General features: G+C 40.4%; 2 protein-coding genes across 2 annotated transcripts in view; both read left to right on the top strand.

The window, feature by feature from the left end:
• The window catches only part of LOC113035882 (LHFPL tetraspan subfamily member 6 protein), a 47668-nt gene extending 46331 nt beyond the window's left edge, over nucleotides 1–1337 (top strand). The window contains exon 4 of the mRNA XM_026191720.1: nucleotides 542–1337. Within this exon, the coding sequence (XP_026047505.1) occupies nucleotides 542–660 (119 nt within the window). The 3' untranslated portion in view covers nucleotides 661–1337. The remainder of the gene's footprint in view (nucleotides 1–541) is intronic.
• Nucleotides 1338–12953: 11616 nt separating this feature from the next.
• nek3 (NIMA related kinase 3) lies at nucleotides 12954–22827 on the top strand. The gene is made up of 13 exons (XM_026193096.1): nucleotides 12954–13301; nucleotides 13634–13727; nucleotides 13840–13937; nucleotides 14020–14103; nucleotides 17962–18029; nucleotides 18111–18197; nucleotides 20289–20343; nucleotides 20413–20622; nucleotides 20819–20933; nucleotides 21071–21238; nucleotides 21326–21445; nucleotides 21540–21657; nucleotides 21875–22827. Exons 1-13 carry the CDS (start codon nucleotides 13170–13172, stop codon nucleotides 21939–21941), a joined length of 1416 nt encoding a protein of 471 aa, XP_026048881.1. The 5' UTR covers nucleotides 12954–13169; the 3' UTR covers nucleotides 21942–22827.
• Nucleotides 22828–27923: the final 5096 nt, after the last annotated feature.

Raw genomic sequence — 27923 nt, 5'->3', positions numbered from 1 at the left:
ATGAATTGGGGCTCTGTTTTGTGCATATTTTCTCAACAGTGCTAGCTGTATTTCACAAGAAGATGGGAACATAGTAGCCTGAGCAGAGATGTTAAGTAGTTGCCACCATTCTCTGTGATTAACATTAACACGTTAATGTTAGATCTAGGGCAAGATCAAAGGCGCGGTGCGGAGTTCTCGTGATATATCTCAAACAAAATGATTGGGCGTTTCAAACTAACGTCTGAATGGTTCGGTGTGTTTTGCATAGCGTAATGCTCAATTATCATTCAAAGCATGGGTGAGCTGTTAGGTCCAATTTTACAGTGTAGTTGATCTGAGTGGAGTAAATATTCGAGTTCCCCTTCATAGCAGAAGTGATGTGAGATTTTTAGGCAGTTTTCCTAAAAAGGGCTATACATACAGAGTAAGCTGTGTCGTTCTCCATTAAAATCAAGCGACTGTCTTACTGGCTAAAGACCTATTTGCCCAGATTAATTTGAATCTGTTACAATGTTTTTCTAGAGGGTGAAAAGACCTTTTCTTTTTTCATCCTCTGCAGGTTCCTGTCAGATCGGCTGGGCGTATTACTGCACAGGGGCAGGAGCGGCGGGTGCTATGCTGCTGTGCACCTGGCTGTCCTGTTTCGCAGGGAAGAAGCAAAAGCAGTACCCTTACTGAAGAGAGCATCAGAGAGACAGGGACAGGCGGAGACCTCGGGCGGTACGACAAAAGGGAGAGGACTCTGTGCACTCACACCAGTACAGCACATCAGGCACCAAAGACATCAAGTCATTATGGTGCTCTGCACATCATGGGACACTACTCATCTGACAACTGCAGGGACTGTTTCATAATGCAGCACACACACATGGCTTTGAAAAGTGGTACTTCTCTTAAAAGCTGTTCTTAAATGAAAAATGTATGGACCAATCCTGTTTGTAAGATTGTTACATAACTATTTCTTTAATGAAAAGTGTATTCTCCCTCTCTTTTTTCTTTTGTCTTCCTCTTCTTTGGTCTTTAATGTTTATGTGATAGTGCGCCCTGTGATGAACAGAAGTAATATTGCCTCATTGTTACGTGAAGTGTTTGCGGTCTCCTCTTCATCACTCATTCTTGCCTTAAACACAAACAGAAATGCAATAATCCCTATAATGTAAAGCAATCCGACACTGGCTGCCTGCTTCCTCGATTCAGACCCCAAAAAAAATCAAAGCATAGTTTATTTAACACATTCATAAGATATACATTGTGTATGGTAACGTATTTTATCATTTTATCACGTTTTGTATTCACCCTCAAATTATTCTTTGCCATTATGTTTGTTTTGTAAATAAATGTTTATTGGAAGTCTGGTTTTTCAAGTCTTCTTTGAGTCGACGCCCCGGAGCAAAAACGAACAGTCGTGCATTCCTAAAAAGCTTTTTTCCCATGACTTCTTGATCTTGATAGTGTTCGCTACATGTGGGAGTCATTTTTTTTCTGATCGACAAAGAGGATAAGGATGGGCAGTGCTGTGAATTTAATTTTTCCACCTTATTGATGAAGTAAATTTAGTAACCTCTAGTCAGAGTATTTGCCTTTTGATCAGGCTTCTCAGCTTAAAAGCTTCAGAGTCTTCCAGACAAAGCCTGAGATGCAATCATACCCTGGGAAATTGAGGCGCTCTGCGTCCGTCGGGCCATCAGTTTAATGTCAGGGGTTATCTCGTAGCTCCTCACCCTGCCTTCACAGTGTGAATAACAATAATGGCAACCTTTTCTTAGCAATTACCGCCGCTGCATGCGTGTCATTAGAGGTGCGAGCTGAACACAGCTTTTCCAGTTACTATTTTTAGCCATTTGTTCTCTGTTTTTCTTTCTTTGATTAACAAACACCACATCCGAGCTCAAGTGCACAAAGTCAGCTCATTTACAATGCAGCTGTTCTCGATGTGTTTTAGCCCTTATTAGCATGCCCATTTTCTCACATTTCTCAACATCACCCAGATAATGGCAACGCCCCCCCCCCCCCATCCCCACTGGAGAAATATCCCTCTCAGTACTTGCTCTGTTTAATATATTAGTATGGCTCCTCTGCATTCTGCTCTCTCCCTCTCTCTGATCTCCTGTGCTGATTGATATCAGCAGTGATTGTTACAGAGAGTCAACCAGATGCCTCATCAGCAGACGCAGACACATTGGGGTCACGTTGGAGCATTCCCTCTTTTATATCTGCACCCGAATCTCAGACTGACAGGGTGTACCATTCAATCTGAGATCTTGTAACAAGTAAGAGGCTGATTGTCTTAAAACATGATAAATGAGTGGTGGCTGAGAAATTCAGTTGCTCGCATCAGCTCCTGAATGAAGACATATTACAACTGACGTAACTGACGTGAATTTAGACTGACTGGTGCTGATGTTCACCTTGAGCTGTACATATTTTTTGTGCTCTAAGAATCACAAACAGATTTATAGACACCTAATTTATGCTGGAAGAGAGCTAAAAATAAGATTAGATAGCAGAAGTTTGTTTTTTATAAGCGAGGGTGATGATTTAAAACCCCAATGGAGTCAACAAACAAATTCAAGTTAGCCAAAGCTTTAAAGACCAAATACAAATGATGAACTATGAAGTCGTGTACTCAAAAAACAATACAATCATTACTAGCAGGATCACATCACCACAACTGTAGTAGTATACACTTACCAGCCCACTTTATTAGGTAAACCTCGTCAATTGTTTGCTATTGCAAAAATCTAATCGGCTAATCACATGGCAACAACTCAGTGCTTTTAGGTATGAATGAGACAACATCTCAAAGTTCAACTGAGCATCAGAAAAAAAGCAATTTAAGGTGATTTTGAATGTGGCATCATTGAATCTGATGCGCTACAGCAACAGAAGACCACACCAGCTGCCACTCCTATCAGCTAAGAAGAGATAACTATGGCTCCAGTTTGCACTGGCTCAACAAAATTGGACAACAGAATATAGAAAAATCATTACTTAGTCTGATGAGTCATCGTTTCTCCTTGGACATATGGAAGTTTGGATTAGCTAAACCATAGAAGCACGGATTCATCCTAACTTGCTTCACTGGTTCAGACTGGCCGTGGTGATGTAACGATTTAGGAGATTTTGTGTCGGCTCCTCAAGATGAACTGAGCATCCTTAAATTCCACTGTCTATAATTATGTGATGCCATCATGTCAATATGGACCAGAATCCCTGAGGAATGTTTCCAGCACCTTTTCAAATCTGTACCAAGGCAGTCTTGAAGGCAAAAAAAGGGGTATTTATTTTTAATATTTTAAAGGTCAGCCTAAGTAAACTTAATATAAACAAAAACAAAGAAAGACTACGTGGACTGGATCCAAAAGAACCCTAAGGCAAACTGTCTATTTCCAAATTGCTTTTCCTTTTACCTTTAAGAGATGAAAAACAACATCAGGAGAAATCAACAAAGGCAACGTAGTGAATGTTGCTTAAATTAGAGGCAGTTAAAACTGCAGCATTTTAGGAGGATTACAACGCCCCTGAGAGCTTAACACACTGAAACTTAAGAAGAGCACATTTCTGTATTGTCGTAACAGCAAAGATGTTTTCCTAATGTTTTGAGCTCCCAGTGCCATGGTAATTATTTAAGAAAGAGAGTCCTAAATAACCTTGAGAGAGTTGAACTTAATCTGCCAGATAGATACATCAACATCAATTAGTTCTTTCTAATTATTAATTTTTTTCCATCAGCACTTTTGGGCAAGATAATTGCTGCCCTTAAGAGCAACCATGTTTAAAAAAGGTTTTGTGCTTCTATAACACCAATCTCCATAAAGATATTGCATAATGGATAATGCTGCAGGATATCTGGAGAGCCTGTATAGAAAGATAGCAGAGTGTCACCCTCACTTTCCCCCCCAGAGCAGTTATTTTGTAGTGGAATATTTAAATGTACTGGCAGCGGCATAAATAAAAACTACACAACCAACTTCAATACTAACGTGCATCCCACACAACATCAAACACAGCTACACAGGTGGATCACATTAACTAGAATGTAAACTAACTTTGAAGTTACTCCATCTTATTAATTTCAAATAAAATCCCACCCACATTTTTTCCGTTCTTTGTTTCCTACTGTGATTCACAAGTCCCTGCTCTACTTAAAGGAAGTGCCAATTAGCTGTGTATGTCTTCTTTTAGAGATCTGACAATTACCATGTTAATATGGGCAGGGAAGTAAAGGGAATTCATGAAAACATAGACCAGACAAACCACATCAGCAAAGCGGATCAGAGGCTGTTACTCAAAGCTCACAGACAGGGATAGAGGGATTACAGCCCAGGGTTCGCTGGTTCACCCTCAGGGATATATGGAGGCTCTGGTTAGCGGGGTTTCAAAATTAGCAGTTTGTTTGAACTTAGTAAAAAGGTAAAGCCCATACAGAGAGAGTATATTTGATCAAGGAAAAATGTCTGCTCTATATTATTAGCACCTCTGTTTACCTTCCAGAGACCACACGCACACACCCATGTGTGTTTTCCAACATGGTTTACCTTTTAAATGAATAAATACCTCTTGGACTTTATTGGCCTTTTGGAGAAGGAGTTCTGGGTTTTTTTCTGTGGATGTACCATTCGGTTTGACAGGTGATCCAGCTGCGCAGCACATCATAGCTTGACGACATCACTTAAGATTGACGCTGTGTAACCAAAGCTTTCCCGTTTGGCAGCTTTGGGTCCTTCATCCCTACATCTCTTCCTTACATCATTCTGTCAAATCCCTGCTAAGAATAGCAAACACATAAGCATGTGACACAGGTGAAGAAAATGAGGCATCTGGCATAATTAGAATATATCTAATATAATATCTAATATAATATCTAGGCGAACATTCACAGTATGTCAATGAACTATAGCAAAAAAACAAAACAAAAATCGTCATCACATCCTTCTTGACCCTCTACAATTTGCACAGAACCCCAGTAGCTGTACAAATGAAGCCTTACCCAACTCACTCCCCTCTACTCCACTCCACCCCACCCACTTGGCCACCAGGTGAGAGGCTTATATTAAGCTTGCTAGTTATTGATTATGGCTCAGCATTTAACACAATAGTCCCTTTGGGGTCACTCACTAAACTGAGTTACCTTGGCCTGTACTCCTCCGACTCAGGAACTTGTGGTAGCTGAAGTATCATCACCTGGATGGGAAGCTTTACCCAACAGGACCGCTTGGCCCTCAGGAAGGCGGGTTACTCAGCTGATAAAACAATCAAGGCCACTCCCCTCAAGTCTGAAAGGCATCAACAATGTAGAACAAGAGCCAAGAGGATTGCTGGGAACCCCAACTCCCAACAACAGATTGTATTCTCTGTTGTTATCAGGGAGACGCTATGGTCTACTGGTGACCAAGACAGAGGAACAGGAGGAGCATCTAGCTCAGACCATTAGACTGTTAAATGAGACAGAGACTTAAGCTCCTCCCCCACTACACCAATATTCAGTCATTGACGTCTCTTATGATTGCACTGTTGTTTATTTTGGTTTATTGTTTATGTTGGTTGTTTCTTTCTTTTTTTCCTCATGCACAGTCAGTTAGGTACATACGTGACTATACTGTGTGCGACAAATAAAGCTTAACCTTAAACTTGTACTGCATTTGGTAGCATTTTGCAGTATGTAAGTGAGTGAGTACACTCTTTGGTCAGTCTGACCCACAGTCCTCTGTGCTACAGCTGCAAGGTCATGTTATGACAAATTGGTATGTCTTAGAGAATACATATTACACACTTTGTAAGGCCAGCGGTACTGAGAACAAAAAGAAGATGTAGTTGCAGAAGTATGAGATTTAGACTTGGGGGTGATAGATGATTGTGAGCTAGTGCAAACAATATTTTTCTGTTGCCTTTCCTATTGTAACATTCCGAATTGATTCCACGTGCAAAGTTTTACTCTCTGAGAGAGATATCTTGTCTTTTTAAGACCTCTAATGAGCCGGAACTACTTAAATCACCTAAATGGGCTTAACATGGGTGTGCATAGAGTTAATTAAAATGTGATTATAAAGTATCAGACAGATAAGGATGATCTATATGCAGAATAGTGGTGATACAGTTTTTATATATCAGCTTTACTATTTAGGGCAGCACAGTGGGGTGGTAGTTAGCACTGTCGCATCACAGCAAGAAGGTCCTGGGTTCAAATCCACCATCTGGCCGGGGCCTTTCTGTGTGTGTGAAGTCTGCATGTTCTGTCTGGGTACTCCAGCTCCCTTCCACAGTCCAAAGACATGCAGTTAGGAGGGCTAGGCTAATTGGTGATTGTATATTTGCCACAGGTGAGATTATGAGTGAAGCTTTAGTATGAGCACTAATATCACACAGGGCAGAAGACAGCTTTGCTGTTGCTCTCTGTAGATTTTACCATGTTGCACCTCGCACCTACTTGGAATTTTCAGTCACTGGTTTCTATTTTCTTATAAATAGACATACCAAATCTGTCTATTTTTTTCCCCAGACATTAGTAATAAAATAAACCTGTGGGCTGTATGTCTGCAGCTCTTCATCAATAACATTCCAATTTCTCATGATGAGAAAAACACCCAAATCTCAGATGGCTTCCACATTGCCTCACTTCTCCTCTTCATAACTTCATTTCACAAGTTCATCCAAATTATTTCCTAGTAAGAGGAGACCGGCTCTGAGGGATGGGAGTAAAAGAGCATTAGTGAAAAAGCATTGGTATCCTCAGACAGATGTCTTCCTTGTGTGCACTTGCCATTGCCTTTTAAGACACTTCAGTCAAAACTCAAACTAGGAAACTAGCAGCAGCCTATTTCCAAACTTGGGTGAAACCTGGGTACAATAACTTTATAGATAATTCCTAAATACCAAAAGTTACTGCCTCACACATTTTCCAGAGATCTGAAACCATATCTCTAGGCACTGTCTCAAAGGAAAAAGAAAAAAGAAAACACAGAGAGCTTCCCAAAGCTTGCAGAAATGGCACAGTTTTCATTAAAGGCTGAACAGAGTTCTGTTGCACTAGAAAATCAAAAAGGAAAAATCCATCATTAATGTCTTCTTGTTACTCAAAAAACACAACTCCTTACAAACACAGCATCCAAAAAAGTGCAAATATTTTCAGGGCCATATAGAGAACCTATACTGCAATACGAGATATATGCAGAGAAGATGTATGAGGAGCGTTCTCTGAGCTCCTATCTAAATTGTCACAACACCGAGGTATTGTTTGGCGTAATCAACTCTGCTATCAACCCTCTGCAGCACAGAAGGCCTCCCAGGAGAAACATGCTGATTCTTCTGTCTGTCTCCAAAAGCTCACGAGTACAGGATTCCAAATGTACTACCATTTTAATTCTATTTTGAATCGCAGCAAACCTATTTTATATGATACATAAATGAAGCACTTCATCCTGAAAAGTTGTTGCAACTGATTTACTTCAGGTGGTCTTGGATATTGTTAAGGCTGAACAGAGAACCAAAATGAAGAATACAGGAAGAAGAAGTAGGGTGTAGCAATAAAGAGCAAGCTATTCACATGTTAAGTTAATACTGAGTCCAGGGGCCAGGAAGAAAGGTTGAAGTTGGCAGCTTATGGATTTACCAATGCAGGACAAGGGAGGGGAAATGGAGCCCAGCGGTGTCAAGCCCAGCCAGAGAAAGACAAGAGAGGGGCAGTCAGAAGAGGGAAATACGTACAAGGAAAGTACAATGAGAGGGCATCAGTAGCTGGACTCAGGCTGGTGAAGATGGATTGTCTACAGTCTGGTAAAGTAGGGAAGTCAGAGACCCGTACGTAAGGCTGGAAAGATTACAGATGATTTGCAGCTGGTTAGCACTTCTCACACACCTGATTCCACTTAGTAGAGACAGCGAGAGTCAAAAATCAACAAGCTTTAGAGCTGGATATTTGTCTCCAGATCAAGTGAAAAATAATACACTTTCCCAGTGAAAAATACCAGACCAGAGGAATGGAAAAGAAAACAGCTATTGTTAGCAGCAAAATTTTCCTCCGGGAACTGCTCCCTGATGCTGGTACTCTGAGTTTATGAGGTAACTTCCTCTGGCATTCTGGTGGTTGTGTGGTAAATGTTCCAAAATACTGCAAAAGTCTATAAGCACTAGAATAGTACCTCTGCAAAACATCACATGACTGCACATGGTGTACCAGCAGCACAAAATCCCATGACGTCTATGATATATTTCTCATGATATTTCGGAGGTTTTTATTTGTAGGTGTGTCAATTCTTACTGCTTTGGGATGACAAAAATCAGCCCTTGTTTCGTTCTCCAGCTAACCTGGAAAATCAGTCATGGTTTCTTTTCATCTCGATGTCTTCGATATCTTGGCGTCTATCTCTTTACACACTCAGAAACGTGTTCCCTTTTTTGGATGCTGTTTTGTTGAACGTCTGCTCTGATTACGAACATTATCCCGCTACTATATACATTTTATGAACTTTCTTTCATTTTGCAGAAGTGGCCCGTGCTATATTTGGTTCATTATCTCTGGGGGGAAAAATGCATTTATCTTTCATTCTTGAGCTCACATAGGTCTAGGCATTCCACTGAAGCTGTTTAGGTGATTTAGTTGTCTGATAATGATATTGTTATGTCTTTCCCCACTTCCTGTATGTCTTAAATGTGCTGTTAAGTTTCTTTGAACTGCCACAGAAGCTCTCAACCACTAATGTCACCCAGGATGATGTGAACATTAGAGTGCACATTAAGGAAAGTACCACACCACATATACTCACCTCTGTAATGAAGTACAATTTTTAGATTACATAGCTTTAGTTTGGTCATTTTATACTATTTTGTAGATATTTTTCCCTTTCCTGCTTCATAGGCGTATCTTTTTTCCTTCAGTGCCCAAAGAGATACTGCTTCTTTAAATCTCCTAGCCATTCACCTTTAAATATGATACACAGTGTTTCACAAAACATCCACAGATTTCTCTTTTGATTCTTTGGATGGCAGCAACATCTAAGCAGTTACTACTGAAAATGTTGCATTGGTATTAACCACCTAGGAAATCGGTATTTTAATTAATAGTTTCTTATAATGGATCTATTCTTTAATTTTGTGGGATTTTGAATATGGGGCTTTAGTAAGTGAATGAATATATTCTCTTTAGACTGTTTAGCCTGTCCTTTTTTACTCAGTAGGATTCAAATCCAAAAATATGTGAAGGATAATTATCTTTGAGGACAGTGTAACAAGAAAGAGGGGCAAGGTGAAAAATATCCCAGATAATTATCTGAAGGACAGCACTGTGGTCTGAGGGAAAGGACGGTGATAAAGTGTTGCTTTATGTCTCTCAAATGGACTTTATAATTCAGGTGAACTTTAGATCTGCCCTTCATCACCCACACGGTGCATTGAATCATAGTCTTGCTTCTTTGATGGCTGATCATTGGATTGAATTCATTCAATCCAATTCTGTTTGAACAGCTGAGTAGCTTACAGCTGTGGGTAATGAAACAATGGTTTGAAGATATTGTACTCATCATCTTTAATATTTCCTCCATGAAGTAGCTTATATCAATGAATATTTTTAAAAAAAAATGCTTGCTCCTTATAATTTGCTGTTTTTATTAAACAAAGCTGCTCAGAGCATTCATTTTGAAGATTTATTACTACTGTCCTAACTTTCTCATACTAATGCCACCTGGGCAATGCACTGTTGTTACAATATATTGCAGCGGTATTTCATGCCCTGCTTTTTTTCTTTTTAAATTTAAACACTACATATTACATCTTATGCAGGTTTATGGTTCCCTGATGGACTTAAACATTCACCTTCACTGACAATGGATTTCAAATTGTTCCCACGACCGAACATTTGATGGCTTTCAATATACTATAAGCTTCTCCTAGAAATTAAATTGGCAAGACATCAAGGTTTTTTTTTTTTGTTACAAAAGGTGTATTCCACTTATAATGTCAAACATAAAAAATTAAATGAAGCTTAAATTTCATGACATAATTTCTCTTAAAATATATTACAGTGAAAGAAGGTCATCAATACAGGTTTTCTTTGTCATTTTTGTTCCTTGGCCTGTGTTTTTGTATTCTCTTTCAAGAACATGAAATGTAAATGTATTGCACTGTAGACTGTATTTCACTTTGATGTCCTCCATGATCCTGTCCATATATCATACAGCGCCTAAATCCTGAATTGAGAAACCTGTAAGCTAATTTTTAATTTTTATTGCCCCACAGCTGCTTCATGCCAGCCGTCCATCAATTATGAAGCAGCACAAATTAGATGAGTCACAGCATCTGATACGGTCTGATACCACAAACGCCTACAGCAAGGCCCTTCATATAGAATCAGCAAATACCTCGCAAATCAAACGTTTAATGTGATGTAAAATAGCTCTGTCAGAGAAAAACAAACTTTTACAGTTTGGTCCTCTGGTGGCCAACAAACTTTGTATTTAAAGCATGTTTTTAGTTTTATTGGAGAAACACTATTCTGTGGAAGTAGATGAAATCACCACCAAGAGGCTGAACTTCATCGGTTTTCTGATTTACCTTTAAATTCTGTAATGCAAAGTTAACAGCTTGTCATAAAGAGATAGCTCTTCCATGCTGCATATAGTCCCCCAACCATTTATCAGTATAGGCTCTACTGAGAGTTTGTCAGGGCTTCTTTCCAGACTAAATGAGACATCATTATATGTGCCAAAATAAGGGAAAATGTCCATCACATTTCCCCAAACAGCTTGTGCAGCATAATCCAGAAGCTGTAAACAAACTGTCGGACCATAATTCGTAACTGTCTTTATTTTCCTCCTGAGGAGGATCAGCTATTTGCTAATAGGTGCAACCAGAGCAATACCAAAGAGGGGGAAGCATATCAGAAGGTAATGAAACAAATAATTTGTGGTTCTATGGTAAACGCAGAAGATGCTGTTTGGGGGATTCTGCTGATCATTAAAGCACAGCAGAGGTGTGTGCTCAACTTCCAACTCCTGAGCTACAAATGACACTTTCTTTCCTTGCACAATTTACACATTTACACACCAGTTCATTCATTGCCATCTGATATGGAAGTTAATTAGCAGACTCTCACATGGATGCTTAAGCTGGTGTGATGCTCTGTAGACTGATTTCAAAACGCTGTACTGGCAGGATCTTATATTTAGACTTTTATAGCTTATGTACATGAGTGTAAACAAGTAAAAATGATGGATTGCATTGTTTTTTATAAAGAATCTGACATCCGGTGGAATATCTCACAACTAACAAGGTTAATTAGAAACATGGCTGGGTGTAAAAATCATACAGACGTCAAGTCTTTTAGAAGTAAAGCTAGGAGGGGGGGTGCTTCACCAGCCTGTGAATTCAGCGTAAGGAACAATGCAACAATGTGACTGTAATATTATCAAGTAGAAATGGGAAAATGGCAAATAATTCCTTATCTGTGGCACATAATATCATTAAAGGATTAAGAGAATCTGAAAAAAAAATCTCTGCAGGCGAATGCCAAAAACGCTCAAATAAATAAATAAATAATAATAAAAATCTTCACAGCTTCATATCCTGAGGCAGCACTACACTGAAGACTGACAGCTGCGCAGTGGAAGCTATCCAATATCTACTGTCAATATTAATTGTATTTGGAATTACTGCCTCAAAGCAAAGAAGGTCCTGGGTTTGAATCCATCTTGCTGGGGTCTTTCTGTCTGGACTTTGCATGTTTTCCTCTCGTCTGTGATTCTGGCTTCCTTCTACAGCTCAAACCCACGCAAAGTGGAGAGGTCCCATTCAGCTTGCTACCACCTGGTACTGGGATGCAGTGACATAATGATAAATCACTATTGCCAAACGATTCCACCATTTTCAGCAACAGGTTTGCTTATTTCAGCAAGGCAATGCCAAATTACATTCTCCACATATAACAGCAGCATGTCTCTGTGGTGAAAGACTTCAAGTCTCAGCTGGCCTGCCTGCAGTCCAGACCCGTCACCCACTGTGATCATTTGATGCATAATGAAACAAAAAGATATGACACAAGCATGCCCTTGAACTGTTGAGAAACTGAAATAGGAAGAATAGGAAAAGATTTCACTTTCAAAACTAGAACACAACTGGCCACCGCAGCTCAGAGCCTTACTGCATGTTGTCAAAAGGAGGGATGATGTAACATAGTAGTAAACAGGCCCCTGTCCTCCCCAAATACCTACCTACCTTCAAATAAGCGTTTTCGTTAAAAAAAAAAAAAAAAAAAAAAGAGGGGGGGGGAGCAAAGTCATGATTATTAACATTTAATGTGTTTTTGTAGTCATTTTTGTTGGTTGGTTGCCAGTTTTTTTGTATTGCATTTGCTAAGAAATGAAAAACAGGATCATTTATGGTGGACTTCCTTGCTTGAGGGGTTAAACTCAAAAACTTCAGTTACCTGATCAGAACTATTATATCAAACCAGTCGTTTCATTATGATGAATAGTGACAGTCCGTTTCATTTCCATTAATTCATTGCGGACCTCTTCTTCCATGTCATTACCCTGCACGCACACACATGTGTTTTACTTCAGCTTAATATGCTTGTGATTCACAAGTAAAGCTGTCTGCCTCACTATCAGTACCTAACTGGGTCCCAGCACTTTATTTGATTAATTAATTAATTAATATTTCCATGGAAGTGTATATGATGTCGAGGAAACAAGTGTTGGTATTCAAAGAGTTATTATTACATGGCTGTTCAGCTATTAACATCACTTTTTATTAGTTAAAAATATTTTTTCTCAAATACAAATATAATATAGAATCATAATACCATATAATACAACTTTAAGCAAATGCATAGTGTTACATTTAAAAAAAACTACTGCTAAATTTGTTACAATGCTTTTACAATATCACTGCACGACATATGAAACTATTAGTCTGTTTTCGAGGTTGTGTTCTGCCATCTAGCGGTCACGCTGGGTAGCACAGTGGCGCCTCGCCCTACGTCATATAATAATAAGGAAGTAGTGGCCAGATAAACCGCACTAGTCTAGGTGGAGGTTATTTTTGGGACGGTATTCTTCTGTATGTATTGTAAAAAAATCCCTGTACGATCACACGCGGCTTAAAAAAAGCAGTGATGTGAAGGGTCGGCTCCATCGGCTCATCCCGCTGTAGTTATTTCCCCCAGTGTGCTCTTTCTCTTTCCCTCTTTGTCTTTTATGTGGAGAAGATCGATGGAGAAATACTCACTTGTTAAAGTGATCGGTGAAGGCTCGTTTGGCCGGGCCGTGTTAGTGCGGTGTAAAAGCAGTCAGGAAAAATATGTGGTGAAGGAGATTCAGCTGCCAAAGGTATGTGCAAGGAAAGGAGGGAATGTCCTCACCTGTTTGGAGCAAACGGATCAGTCTGATTCAAATCTTCCCCCGAAACTGTGATGATTATAAAACATTCAAGTAAAATAAGACTTGTTGGAATTCCAGGCGTGATGTTGCAGCCTGGGGTCGGATATGGAAATTTTTTATTTTATTTGAGTTTAGTTTCGTTTTTTGCGCCTTGCTGATAACCTGCCAGATTGCTGCTTACACTGAGACATGGAAGCTGTTTGTTGTCAGCCTGCCTTTGTTTGTTTGTTTTGTTTCGCGCTGTATGGAATACAATCATGTTTGCATTTGCATTTTTATAGAATCAGTCCAAACTGGAGAATTCGAGGAGGGAAGCCATCCTGCTGTCCAGAATGAAACATCCTAATATTGTGGCTTTCAGGGAGGCATTCGAGGGTAATCGTACACACGAATATCACTCGCTTTAAAAGTCATTGCAAACCTTTTATGAGCATACAGTTACCATTGTTTGGATTTCAAAATAGCATGTGTGATTGTGTTTGTTTAGCTGATGAACTCCTGTGGATTGTTATGGAGTACTGCAGCGGAGGAGATCTGCTCCAGAGGATTAAGCAACAGAAGTCAAACCAGTTCAGTGTTGATAATGTACGTCCTGACTTCCTGCACTCATGATCACAATTACCCTTCCCTACTTGTGTTTCATTGGGTTTTTAAATTCTTTTTTCAGATCTTGAAGTGGTTCGCTGAAATGTGCGCAGGTGCAAAGCATATCCATGATCAGCGAGTTCTGCACAGAGATCTGAAATCCAAGGTACAGTCACGTCTAGGTTTTCTAGCTTATGCATTTTACTTTGTTCAGGGTACATTAATGAATGTGTCTTCTGGTTCATTCAGGTCAAACCTGCCTTCAACATAGAGAGAAGAATCAGATTTCCTATGTTTGTTCTCTCAGTTCTCTCAGTTTGAACACTCATGTCACTCGGTAGCATTTACTGAACAAATTCAGCTCTGTAATTCCAGATTTCAGCTAAATTACATCTTTAAAAAAGGTATCCATGATCAGCATATTTTAGCCCAGTGTGTAAAAAATATGCAACAGACCTATAGACAGTGACTGTGCTTAGGAGTCACTGCACCTAGTCCTCCGATTACCACTTGGACCACTGTTACCTTCACCCTTCTCATCTTCTTGAGCTCTTCTCTGACCCCGTGCTACTTCTCTAGCTTCTTGTGTTCCTTCTTCCTGATGTTACTGCCATTTTGTCCGTCTGTATCTGGAAGTCCCACAGGATCTTAGCTCGCCCTAGGGGGCGTGTCTGATTTTGACCTCGGAACTTCCAGGCCATATTCGGCACAGATGTTTCTGTATACTATTCAATTTCAATTCAATTTTATTTATATAGCGCCAAATCACAACAAAAGTCGCCTCAAGGCGCTTCATAGATACAGAGAAAAACCCAACAATCATATGACCCCCTATGAGCAAGCACTTTGGCGACAGTGGGAAGGAAAAACTCCCTTTTAACAGGAAGAAACCTCCGGCAGAACCAGGCTCAGGGAGGGGCGGCCATCTGCTGCGACCAGTTGGGGTGAGAGAAGGAAGACAGGATAAAGACATGCTGTGGAAGAGAGACAGAGGTTAATAACAGATATGATTCAATGCAGAGAGGTCTATTAATCAGTGTTGGGTAAGTTACTTTAAAATAGTAACTTAGTTACATTACTAGTTACTTCTCTCAAAAGTAACTCAGTTACTTCAAGTTACTCGTTACTTTCAAAGTAACTAGTTACTAGGGAAAGTAACTTTGGTTTTACTCAGAATTCTCTTGTTAATGTGTTTCTTCCATAACTTTGCCAGTCTTCTAGCTTGCTTACTTGCCACAAGTGCACTGTGCCACCTACCAATAGAAAGGATATGATAACGTGCATATTTCCACGAGAGAAATCCCACGCCTGGACTGTCATTGACTGCTGCCATGATTCTAGCCTACGTCACAGAGTCATGTGCGCCTTTTACATCCAACACAAAAACTGCAGTCGTGGTGCTTTCGATTGTACTCAGAACTCAGAAATTCTGCCTTCTGAATAGGAAGATGTAGGTAACACCAGACTGCAGATGAGCTGCATACAGGGCTGGACTGGGACAGAAAATTGGCCCGGGCATTTTGACTAGAAACTGGCCCACCATTATAGGAAAAATCATAAAGCCTTTGAATGAAAACAAACACTGTTGTGACAGTGATGTACACTGTTTTGATGGTATATATGCATCAATCTATCAATCGTTTGTTGTAAGATTCAGATAATTATTTTTTAAAAGCTAGACATTTTAAATGAGAATAAGAAAGAAAAGTATTTCTTTGTGCCCCCCATTCCCTGTTAATGCCCTACATGCCCCCTTGGCCACACTTTGCTAGATCCGCACCTGCACAGTTACCAGCTGTCAGCTACCTAAAAAAGGATCCTGGGGTTATTTGTCTCTCAGAAACAGTTCATAACTTCCCTTCAACTCATTCATGTCATCTAAAAGGTAAACCTGTTTCTCCATCACCTGCTCAGCTCTGATGATCCAGTAAGGACATCTCCTGGTTTCATCTTCATGTTTCCCTCTCACCAGATAACCAAACCATATCATGACCAGCAGCTTTTTTTTTTACAGCTGTGGCTCCAGCAAACATCAGCTGATACTAGAAATTAATATTAAATAAATTCTAACAACAGCTGATCAAGCTTAAACGTGCTGCTGTTGTTTAGCGCGACATCCGCTGGTTTCCTCTTTCGGCGCAAAGTGGGCGATAAACAAACAAGAGAGCCGATCAGCTGATCATTGATCAGTTTTCATGACTGAAGTAGAAACGGGAGAGGGAGGGGGGAGAATGAGAGAAGAAGAGACAGCTGTGCAGCGTAAAGACACAGAATAAATCCAGCTTTGTGCCTTTTTCATTGTAGCTGAATTACGGGACAAACTGTTCCTTTTCACCTCAATAAGAAACGCGTAATATTTTCTCTGAATACCAGACGGGACGGTTGGCAACTCTAATAACTTATGAACAAATTAAGGTTCAACATCATTAACTTCATAGCACCACCCAGCTGTATAGAAACTCCGTCATGCTAGCTAGCACGCAGTACGGAAAAAGTCAGAATAACGAAAATAAACTCCACCTAAGCTTGGTTTATATCTGACCCAGAGAGACTGCAGGTCATAACTTCTTACCTGAAGTTCAGTTCACACTCGGACCGGCGGCCGCCTCGGGTCTCTTTTCCTTCTGCGTCCCTTTTCCTTCATCCACCTGCTGCCTCCACCACTTGCTAATGTTACTGAATCTGTGGAAACTCCGCGATGCCACCACACGAAGTAACGAGTAACGACCCTATCTAAATCCCAGTAACGAGTAACGCGTTCCTGATTTTGGCATAATAACTAGTTACCGTGCTCGTTACCACAATAATAACGTAGTTACTGTAACGCGTTACTTAATAACGCGTTAGTCCCAACACTGCTATTAATACATAGTGAGTGAGAAAGGTGACTGGAAAGGAAAAACTCAATGCATCATGGGAATCCCCTGGCAGCCTACATCTATTGCAGCAGGCTACTAGCATCTTGCACCCTGCTGTTATGTGCTGGATTGTCTCAGAGGCATCTTTACACAGCCTGCACCTGGGGTCTTGCCTGGTGTGATAGACCCCAGCCTCTATGGATCTTGTGCTCAGAGCTTGTTCCTGTGCTGCCATGATTAGTGCCTCTGTGCTGCTTTCAGTCCAGCTTTGTTCAGCCACTTGTAGGACTTCTCGATGTCAGCCACTTCCTCTATCTGCCTCTGGTACATACCGTGCAGGGGCCTATCCTTCCATGGTGGTTCCTCTTCTTCCTCCTTTTCTTGGGTTTCTGCTGCCTGGTATTCACTGAGCACGCGGTGAGTTGGGGCCATCTTCCTGATGTATTTGTGGATGTTCATTGTCTCATCCTGGATTGTGGTACTGACACTCACCATTCCCCGGCCTCCTTCCTTCCGCTTAGCGTATAGCCTCAGGGTGCTGGACTTGGGGTGAATCCTCCATGCATGGTGGGGAGCTTCCTGGTTTTGATGTCAGTGGCTTCTATCTTCTCCTTTGGCCAGGTTATTATCCCAGCAAGGTACCTGCTCACGGGCGGAGCGTAGGTGTTGATAGCCCGGATCTTGTTCTTATTGTTCAGCTGATTTCTCAAGACTTGCCTGACTCTCTGCGGGTACTTCATGGTTGCAGCTTTCCTAGCAGCCTCTTCATGGATAAACATTTGCCTGTGGGATCCCCAGATACTTGTAGCTGTCCTCTATGTCTGCAGTGTTGCCATCTGGTAGTGTGATTCCCTCAATTCTGACTACCTTCCCAGTCTTTGTTACCATCTGAGTACACTTCTCCAGCCCGAATGACATTCCAATGTCATTGCTGTATATCCCGGTGGTGTGGATCAGTGAATTTCATGTCAGGCAAGCACAATTGAATCCAAATTGGAATCATTTTGCTTGGTTGTGTGTTGAATGAAATGAACAAAAATGAAACTGCTGATCCAGATCAGAAACATTACAACCCATCTATGTGATATAATCTCATTTTGCCATAATTGGCTGTACTTATAGCTTGTGTCATGTTAAATCATCACTTATCTTTCATCCTCACCCAGAACATTTTCCTGACCGATAATGGGACAGTCAAGCTTGGAGACTTTGGCTCAGCCTGTATTTTGAACAGGTAAAGAACCTGATGCTGTTCAGCTTTTTAAAGTTGATGTTGAGTTTGTCGATTTTAAATTTGATTGTAAATTTGTTCCAGCTCGAAGGCTTACGCTCATGCATATGTTGGAACTCCGTATTATGTGGCACCAGAAATCTGGGACAATAAGCCGTACAACAATAAGAGGTATGCTACTGTGAGCGTTCGGCTGGATCCTCCGGTTTATATTAAACAATATAAAGATGAAATTATGTTTCTTCTCCATAGATCAGTGTCTGTGCTTAGAAAATGTGTGCCATTGTAACAAGAAATGTTAAAAGCAGAAATGTAAATATACACTCACCAACCACTTCATTAGGTACAGCTTGCTATGACTGGGTTAAAACCCCTTTTACCCTCAGAACTGCTTTAATTCAATAGGAGGGTGGAGAGTTTCTCAAAGTTTTTGTCCATATTAACATTATAGCAACACAGTTGCTGCAGATTTGCCAACTGAACACCTGTGCTGCAAATCTCCTGCTCAGCATGCTGCTGAACAGGAGATTAGCATGTTTTCATGCTGCTCATGCCAGATTCAGATCATGCCATCCAAATGTGGCAGCAGAAATTGAGACTTGTAAGACCGCACAATATTTTCCTAATCTATGTTGTTCAATTTTGGTGTGAATTGTGGCCTCGGTTTCCTGTTTTTTGCTGACAAGAGTGGCACTCGGTGTATTTATTCTCCTGCTGTGGCGCAGCATTTTCATGTTCAACATTTTGCACGTTCAGAGATCCTGTTCAGCATACTTTGGTTGTAGTAAGTGATTATTTGATTTACTGTTGCCTTCCTATCAGCTCAAAGCAGTCTGGCCATTCTCCTCTGACCTCTGGCATCAATAAGTCATTCTGACCCAAGGAAATTATGCTTGCTAGATATTTTCTCTTTTTTCTGACTATTCTCTGTAAACCCAGAGGTAGTTGTGTCAGAAAAATCCCAGCAGATCAGCAGTTTTTAAAATATACAGTATAGTCTGTCTGGCGCTAACGTGCCACATTTACATTTAAATCTCCTTTCTTCCCCATTTTGATTCCCGTTTTCAGCAGGCCGTCATGTACCCACTAAAATAGCCGGTGAGTGTATGAATTGACTAAAATGTGCTAACAAGAGTTTCTGGGCATGTTTTCTACATGAATAAAATTTGTGAATACGGATTAATAGTAACTAGATCGATGAGAAAAGAAACAGGAACCTATGCTAGAGTAGTCTACAGTTGTGTGCAAAAATTGTTGGCAGTGCTGTCACTGCCCATACTAAATTTTTATTTGTTTGCCAATAAAAATGTTTTGAATCTCACAGAACCCTTGTGTTATTCACAATATCAAAAAAAAACATGTAAAAATAATCTAAAGAAAATCTGAAAAATCAACTTTGTGCCGTGACTGTACATACAAATAATACATCTGTTTAACCAACTGTGTGGTTTTTATTTTTAAAAAGGGACATGCCCGAACCAAATCTGGTCAAACTATGGTGACAGTAGAGCACCTGCAGAGTGTGTGTACATATTTGTGCGTATATGCGGAATTACTGTATGTGATAATTATAGTTCATTGGAATGCCTACAGTAGTTATTGAAAGTATGTGTGAAATCTGCACTACAAAAATATCCAGAGATCTTAAAGGACTTGGATCACCAAGTGCTAGCCCTCAAGTGGCCCTCGAGTCTGCCGCTGCACATTTCATTCAGCCACACTTCATGTTGTGTTACGATAGAGCAGGGCAGAATGATACCAAGGGATCATCTCTTTTCAAACCCAACTCTTCTGTTCTTGCCATCATAGCCGACTGAGCATTCCTAACACTGACGTATACAGCTAGCATCAAGCACTGTAACACTCACTTGAGTAATACATGAATAACAACTATGTACCAGAACAAAAAGTGACTGAATAAAATGAAGAAATAGCAACATAAAACACTGTCATCCTCTGTAGAGAGACAGTGCAAAGACTAACTAAAAGTTAAGTCATATTCTGGCTTCTTAAAGTGGGACTAAGTCATTAAAACTTTGAGAACCCCCGGCTTAGAGTCTCTCTGCAGGCTTTTTTTCCCTGACAGCATACATTTACATGTTATTTTCAGTCTCTGATTTAGTTTGAGTTCTCTGACTAAAGGGGCTCAGCAGTGATTGTGTAACTCATGCATGGGTTAACCAGTTCTCTCTGACTCTGCCAGTACATGATGAAATGTCTGGTGTGAATGAATAACCATTTCTCCCTTTGTGTGTTCTGCAGTGATGTGTGGTCTCTAGGCTGCGTCCTGTACGAGCTCTGCACCCTGCGACACCCGGTACTCCCTCCTCCACACTTCATGCACAGTGTGGTTTGTTGTGTCTTCACGCTTTTCTCCTGTGTCCAGTTCCAGGCATCCAGCTGGAAGAGTCTGATTCTTAAGGTGTGCCGGGGTGCATACCCTCCCCTCCCCAGTCATCTTCCTTATGAGTTGCAGTACTTGGTCAAGCAGATGTTCAAGACAAACCCGAAAGACAGACCGTCCCTGCACACCATCCTGACCTCTCACAGGGTTTCTAAACTCTTGCGTACACACCTGCCCTCCCAGGGAAAATCAGTATGTTGAACCTGATTTTAGGGCTGCACATTCATCACAGTCACTTGCTGTTTTGACCTAATGGTAGCATGAGAATTTAAACTCTTACGCAACTTTGCCAGCTGTGGTAATCCAATGTGGACCCTTTGTTTGTTCAGATGGCCGCAGAGCTCGTGCTGTGCATTTGATTCAGGGCGGTGTTTTGAATCTTTTACAGGCCTCAGAGAGGGAGGAGCAGGCGAGGCATACAGGTCGATGGAACAGAGAGGAGGGAAAGAATGTGGCTCGTCTTCTGGGAGAGAAGAGTTTAATAAAAACATCAACATCTGAAGGTGGAGTCAAAGCTAACAATGTTATGTTGAAGAAAATGATCTACTGTTGCACTGCTGGCAGGGTTACATTACTGAATTTGTTCTTAAGACTGTATGGTTTGTCATCAAAATATGTCCTAAATAACCCTTTAAATCAGGTATGGACTTATCAAAAAGCTGCTTCGAAAGCAGAGACCCCGCCCCTCGAAAGCAGTGGTCTACTGAGCCATCAGACACCGTGCTGCAGGTGTTAGCTAATGCCAGTCTGGTTTCATCTGACAGCGTGACATCAACTGGCTGGACCTTCACAAGTTCTACTCATGAAGGTATGGTAGCAGCAGAATTTCATTTCCTGAAAGGTGCAAAAATAAGCGGCGGAGACTGAAATGCCAAACCAAAGCATTCTGTTGCAGGGGAGCCAGAGGACAGCAGGCAGAGAAGACGATGGGAAAGGAATCCTCCTGAGAGGCTTCTGAGTCTGCTGGAGAAGGCTCAGCTGAGCAAAGCCTCCAGCACCTTCATAATAAACAGAGGTCTGCTGATCTGTGAGCAGACTCTTATCTCAATATAAGCTGTAGATAGCCCAACTGAAATCTTTAATGTGTTCATCATTGTGGTGTTGTTCAGGTGAAGACCCTCTGTTGGGACCACTCTCCCATCCTCAGGGTGATAACACGGATGGGCCCGAACAAGAGCTGGTTATAGACGAGGACCGACTGCAGCCACGCTCTGATGATGAAGACACGTAAGTAACCCTGACATATTGTTGTTTAATATCCCAGCATTAATGCAGAGCATATTAGATGATGTTGTACAGCATCTGGACATAAAGGGAAATAGTTACAGCAGTGTTTTAATTGATTTTAATGTGAACAGGGTGAGAAAAAGACTGAAATGGGAAGGATACTGAATGAAAGTATAGTTCTTAAATTGTGTTGACTTTGTTGGTCCTCTCACTGCAGGGACTTTGAAGAGGAATCTCAATGTGACTGGATGGATGAAGCTGAGAAAATATTTTTGGAACACTAAGACCTTTTTTCCTTCTGAGCCTGTAAAAAAGGAAAGGTTAACTTTTAAATGCTGCAACAACACACTAAAATTTTAACTGTGTTTATTTTTCAGCTTGCTGTCAGAAAACCTTGTGCACATAAAGATGTTTAAAGTTTTGTGTGCTCTGTTTAATAAGTTGTGTTCGCCTCAGGTTAGCAGTGATAAACATTCCTTGCAATTTGAGGCCACTGGGAAGCTTCTGTTTGGCTTGTTCAGAAAACAGGAAATATTAGAGTCAGAAAGGTTATGTCTCCATGCAGTCGCACCAATTTGAGCCCGCCTGCACCTTTTGAAGTCTGTTTCTTTTGCGATATCAAAAGCAGACTAAACATCTTGTTGCTGTTATATGGCTTTTATTCTTGTGACTAAACAAACCACATATCTGGTATTTTCAGCTGCTTTGTTGTTTTTTCATTTTCTAGTGAGTGCTTACAGGGCCCATCCTTCCTGCACTCTATTTGGTTTATGTACCACTAGGTGGAGTTGGAATCCCTTTGGGATCCCATTGTGTGGAATGGGAAACGCTATCGTGTGGTTCAGATCAGGGTAATTAAAGTTTGGTAAAATAAACTAAAAACTAAAATTAGATGTGAAAAAATGTGTTTAGGTAACAAAATAAGATTAAAAACCAGACTTATGGGAAAAGAAAAAAATAACTGAAATGGTTTTGTGAACTTAGAAGACTAACCAGAATAAAATAAAATATGGGAAAATATGTAGAAAATAGCTTTAGTTTCAGACTTTCTTTGTTTGGTAAAATTTGTTATCAGTTCCCCTGATGAGGCTTTGATGGACTTGTCTATTGAGATTTTGTATTCTTATAAGATGTCTGTCAACTGCTTTCATAAAGGGTTTTTTTTTTTAATCCCCGTGCTGATTTTCCTCAGTTTACCTCTGACATATGCACTCCATACAATAATACTACTTATCTTAACACTGACCAAAAAAAAAGAAGCAATTTTCAAACAAAACAAAACCCGAACTGAAACGAGCAAACCCACTCTGGATACTAAATCTAAACTGAAGTGAAAACAAAAAGTCAAAAATGAAATAAAAATAAAAACGAATTAGAAAATACAAAATGATAACCATTGTTTCAGATGCGATTAAGCTTCTAATTAGCAGTGGCAGTGAAATAAATCAGTGAGTCCCCATGCTGCATAAAGACGTTATAAATACAAAGGAGCAAGTGGAACATGTTACTGTATTTGGTTTGCCAAATGAGAAGCCTGACGGAATAGGACCAGACAATAGAACAGCCACATGTTTGGCTACAGACAGACTTAACCCAAGCCTTGCCCATTACAGTTTGGGCTGAGCAGGATAGGGATACTACAGCCCGTTGAGTCAACAAAACCACAATGATTCACCAACAGTCACACCAGAGCTGGATTATCCAGCTGCTAAAGTTCTTTCAGTAACTTAGAACTCCTAGTGGCTGACATGAGCGCTCCATGGTATCTTTTACCAGATATCTGCCCACGATGTGTTTCACTGAGGAAGCTCAACCCTTATCATGAGGGCACAATGAATCCCCTCTCCAGTGCTCACAGTTCATCCCCCCCCCCCTGCTTTTTAGAAATAGAAAAAAAAGCACCTCCATAGCATAGATGTGCATGTTTGGAAAAGATACATGTAATGTGATGTATCATAGCAGAGCTGCAACTTCATCATGGTCTGTGTCCTGCAGATAGAAGGGTCTCCCACCACTGGCCTTGATGAACCGGGAAGTGTCTTTATGTATTGGTCTTATAAACTGAGGGGTTGGAGGTGTATGAATTTGTCTAAAAGAGTTTATACTGGCTGTTTGAACTTCTGCCACCTCTGAGAATTTAGGATTAACAGTAATAGCTATAAATATAATATAAGTATTTCCTTATGAACATCCAATATGAGTACAAAGACTGAACTCAGACTGAAACTCAGAGGTTTGCAGCAAATGATCACTTGCTTAGTTTCAGTTTACTTCAGTTTACTGAAACTAAGGTGAGCAAACCTATGACTTCCAGTTAATCTCACATGAGTGATATCACAAAGACAGAGGTTGCACGAAGATCAGTGACTAACTAGAAATCAGTCAAGAGGGGAAGCAAAGTTGCAGGAATACTAAGGAGGTGAAGTAAATGTACCGCTCAGTAGTGCAGCAGTGGTAATGCACATAAAGTAAAATTTACAACCAGTGAATTACATGTACAATATTGCTTGGAAAAACATATCTGGAAAATTGAGCTTTGCTATAAGCAAACAAAACTTTCTTCAGTGGAAATAAAAAACATGTTTGGCAGGAACCTGGCCAGGCCTCACACAGGGAAATAATAGCCCAGTTAGTCAAGTATGGACGTGAGGGGAGCAATAATACAGGCATTCATTCAAGGTGTTGGATAGATCAGAGATTGCATCTTAAATCATGTCTTTTAAAAAAATATCCACAAAGATATCCACAAAAATATCCGAGCCTGATTATGATCAAGTGCAAGCTGCCAATACCACACAAGAGGTTTTAAGGAAGAAGAAAAAAGTGAAATTGGGCAAGTATCTTGCCTAACTTCCATACATATCAGATTATTATTATTCAGTATTTAAAAGAGGAAGGTAGACTAACACAGGCCCTGAAGCAAGAAATAATGTCTGGGGAAAAGGAGGAACAGCCTTCAAGAAATATGTGAAACACTGCAAAAGGATATAAACAATCCCAAAAAATGTTCACGTTTGAACAATGAAAAGAGCACCTACTTTTGCAGCAACGAGATATGATTCTCTACACTGCATTGAATCACTTGTAAGTTACTGCAGTCTCTTTTCTCATGCCATGTAAGTGTGTCCTCTACCTGCTGTATTCAAATTTCCTTATAAATTATTTCATTTTTTAAAAGTTTCTTGCCAGTATAATTTTTTATAATATTAAAACAAAAGTTGCATTTAAAACCAGAGTTTCAAAGAAATCTAAACAATAAAGCATTGTTTGTTTGCAAGTGCCAGGTATACCTGATTTGTCCACCTCATTTAACTACTGGTGCAAAAGGAAATGAACATGAACAGAGGTTTCCTCTTGCAGGAAGGACGTATGTGCTGTCTCCAACAGACATGTCTGCTGTATAAATGTGCCAGAAAAAAAAAAGAAATAAAAAAGCTGTTTAAATAAATTGTTCAAAACTCCTGCACTTAAGATTGGGTTTGTGAGGTCATTGTGAAAATAGTGTGTCTGCTGCTGTGACTCAGTGGTTTGACTAAAACATACACCGAGAAGGGCAACTATCTACAGTGATTTCCTATCACTTTTGTAACCTGCCACCTTGGTGCAGTGTGTTTGTGAACATTTGGTGACACCTTTTTTGTTGAAGTATGATCAAAACCACAAGGCCCTAGTTTGTTCCTTGCACGCAAGCTGAGCACCACATATGAAAACATCAGAAAATACCGAGGCGTGCATAGTGATGTAGCATTTCCTTGCTCTCATTCTAATGTACTCACTTTGAAACGTGCTGTTTCCGGTTTTTCATTATATGCTTGGATCTGTAGTGAAGCTGCACTTCTAGCTATTGTTCAGGCCCTAATCTGAGTTCCCTCACCGATTTTCTTCCTGCTCATCCGGGTGACCTGATAGCAAATAATCCAGAAGCACGTATGTCTGTGTAGGTTGTCAGTCATCCAGGTCATGGTCAAGAAAAGCGACTGGACTTCTTTAAGTTTCTTCAAGATATTTCTTAACTCTCATTTGAGAAGCTTCTTCAGTTCCAAGATCAAATCGTTGACCTGTTATTGATAATGTGCCTCATCACATGACCCAAGGTGTGGTGTGGTGTCATTATACACATTATCGTCCAGTACCACCCATTCTTATCAAATGATGCACAAAAGACCTTTCATTATGCCTGGTTGGGAGATTGTCCACACTTCGACCCTCAGCTGCTGTCATCACCCTTGATGAAAAATTGACTTCCTATCTGCCGCTGTCCCTTATTCCCCTTTTGTCTCCCTGTTTTTGTGGCCTCCTTTTTGAACACCCCCAGTTTCACTCAGGAAGAGCTGTGCAGATGCAAGATGACCCAGTGATCTCAGTCTGGCTACTGATGCTTAGAAAGGCATTTTCTGATAGATTCCTCTCTCAGTTTTCTTATTCAGAGCAAACTATCAGAGCAAAAACAGTAATAATAATTTGCTGTTTTACTCTTTGTTTGTTTTATATAAATGTAGCAACGTTTCTGCGCTATAGCTAGTGGACATTTGTAGCCTCAGTGCATAGCAGCAGACCATGAAACCTTCTGTCATGACTCACCCAGTAAAGAGGAGTATTGTTTATTCTTCATGGGGAGCCGCTCTTCCTGTTAATAACAAAGCACTTAGGCGCTGCAGTTGGGAGTCTCTTTGCAACTATAAATATGGAAGCTGTCATTGTTATGATTATTTCAAGCCCTTTGCAGTGACCCTCCATTGTCTTTTGCCTGTGTTTTGTAGTGATGTATCAGACAATATGAGACTGGCGTAGCCAAGCAGGGCTTTGTCATGGAGCTGCACAATTCATCAGCTGCTCAAAGTAAAAAGGTCAAGAACAGTTAAATCTGGATCCCGGGTTATGTGAAGTGGGACACTGCTGGCTCCAGGCAGGTTGGAGAGTCATTTGTTGTTATAAATGCTGCTATTGTTCGTAACTTAAACGCCTGTTAACTCCTGATGAGTTGGACCACCTTTAAGTAAGGTCATAGGCTCTGCTGTCTCCTCTCTCATCCTCTCATCAGCCACTGCTAGGCACGTTTGTTCAACCGCTCTTAAATTCGAACATCTATACCAGCCAATCATATGGCAGAAGAACTGTAGGTTTAGGTGTGTAAACGTGGTTTAAATGACCATCTGAAGTTGAAGCTAGCATCTGAATGAGCAAGGAAGGTTATTTAAATTATTTTGAATTTTCAGTTATTTAAATGTGGCATGGTTGCTGGGGCCGGACAGGCTGCTCTGAATATTTTAGAAAATGATGTGGTTTTCCAATTAGAGTTTGGAGAGACTGGTCCAAAATAAACACAAATATATATGCTACCTAAAAATATATAACACTTTTTTATTCTAAGTGCTTTTTATCTAACATTCATACTCCAACAGATGCATCAGAGAGCAACTTGGTGTTAGTATCTTGCCTAGGGATATTTGGCATGCAAACTGAAGCAGCCGAGGATCAAACCACCAACCTCCCAGTTTGTAGATGACATGCTCTACTTCCTGAGCGAAAGCTGACCATGTCCATCCATTTATGGATCACCACAGTGTGCCCATCTTCCGATGACTGCTTCCAGCACAGTCCGTGTCACAAAGCTCAGACCAACTGGTTTGTTGAAGGCAAAAGAGGGGCCGACCCATTATGAGCAAGGTGTCCCTAATACTCACATATTTGCATGTTGCATGTTGCAATCATACATAATGTTTATTATGTGGCTGTTGTTTTGTGCACTGGTCTCCCTTGACAAAAAAGAACAACACTTCTGATATTGCGGAAACAGCACTGTTGAAAAAACACTGTCGAAACAACACCTTCAACAACGCTCTTTTTTTTCCACCTCACTGACCTTAACGTGACACTTATGTTTTTGCATACTCTACATCTCTTGAATGAAGCAGCATGTATCACCCACTGCTTAGCCTATATCATGTGACTAACCGAATTGTGAAGATGATTCATTGTGAACACCCACAGTGAAGAGGGCCTCAGACCTATATGTTTGACACTGAATTCGATGAATGAGAAAAATACAAACATTTCTTCAGGCATGAAAAACAACTGATTCCCATAGATTCTCATACACTACTGGACTTTAAAAAATGAATATTATACAAATTACTGACACAACTAAGATACTCTCATTAATCATAGTGATAGAATCACTGTGATCAACAATGGATTTGAATCATATTTGTGTTTTCTTCATAGTTAAGTCTGCAGTTCACAGGGATAGCTTAAAAGGGGAAAAA

This window comes from Astatotilapia calliptera, chromosome 14 (assembly GCF_900246225.1).
Source record: "Astatotilapia calliptera chromosome 14, fAstCal1.2, whole genome shotgun sequence".
NCBI classification, from domain to species: domain Eukaryota; kingdom Metazoa; phylum Chordata; class Actinopteri; order Cichliformes; family Cichlidae; genus Astatotilapia; species Astatotilapia calliptera.
This window is presented reverse-complemented; position numbering and strand designations above follow the sequence as displayed.

What these genes read in the sequence shown, in the direction of transcription:
- nek3 (XM_026193096.1), top strand. Translation starts at nt 13,170, where the DNA reads ATGTGGAGAAGATCGATGGAGAAATACTCACTTGTTAAAGTGATCGGT. An exon ending in AGGAGATTCAGCTGCCAAAG is followed by an intron (nt 13,302 to 13,633) that starts GTATGTGCAAGG and finishes GCATTTTTATAG; the next exon opens with AATCAGTCCAAACTGGAGAA. An exon ending in AAAAACATCAACATCTGAAG is followed by an intron (nt 20,934 to 21,070) that starts GTGGAGTCAAAG and finishes CCTTTAAATCAG; the next exon opens with GTATGGACTTATCAAAAAGC.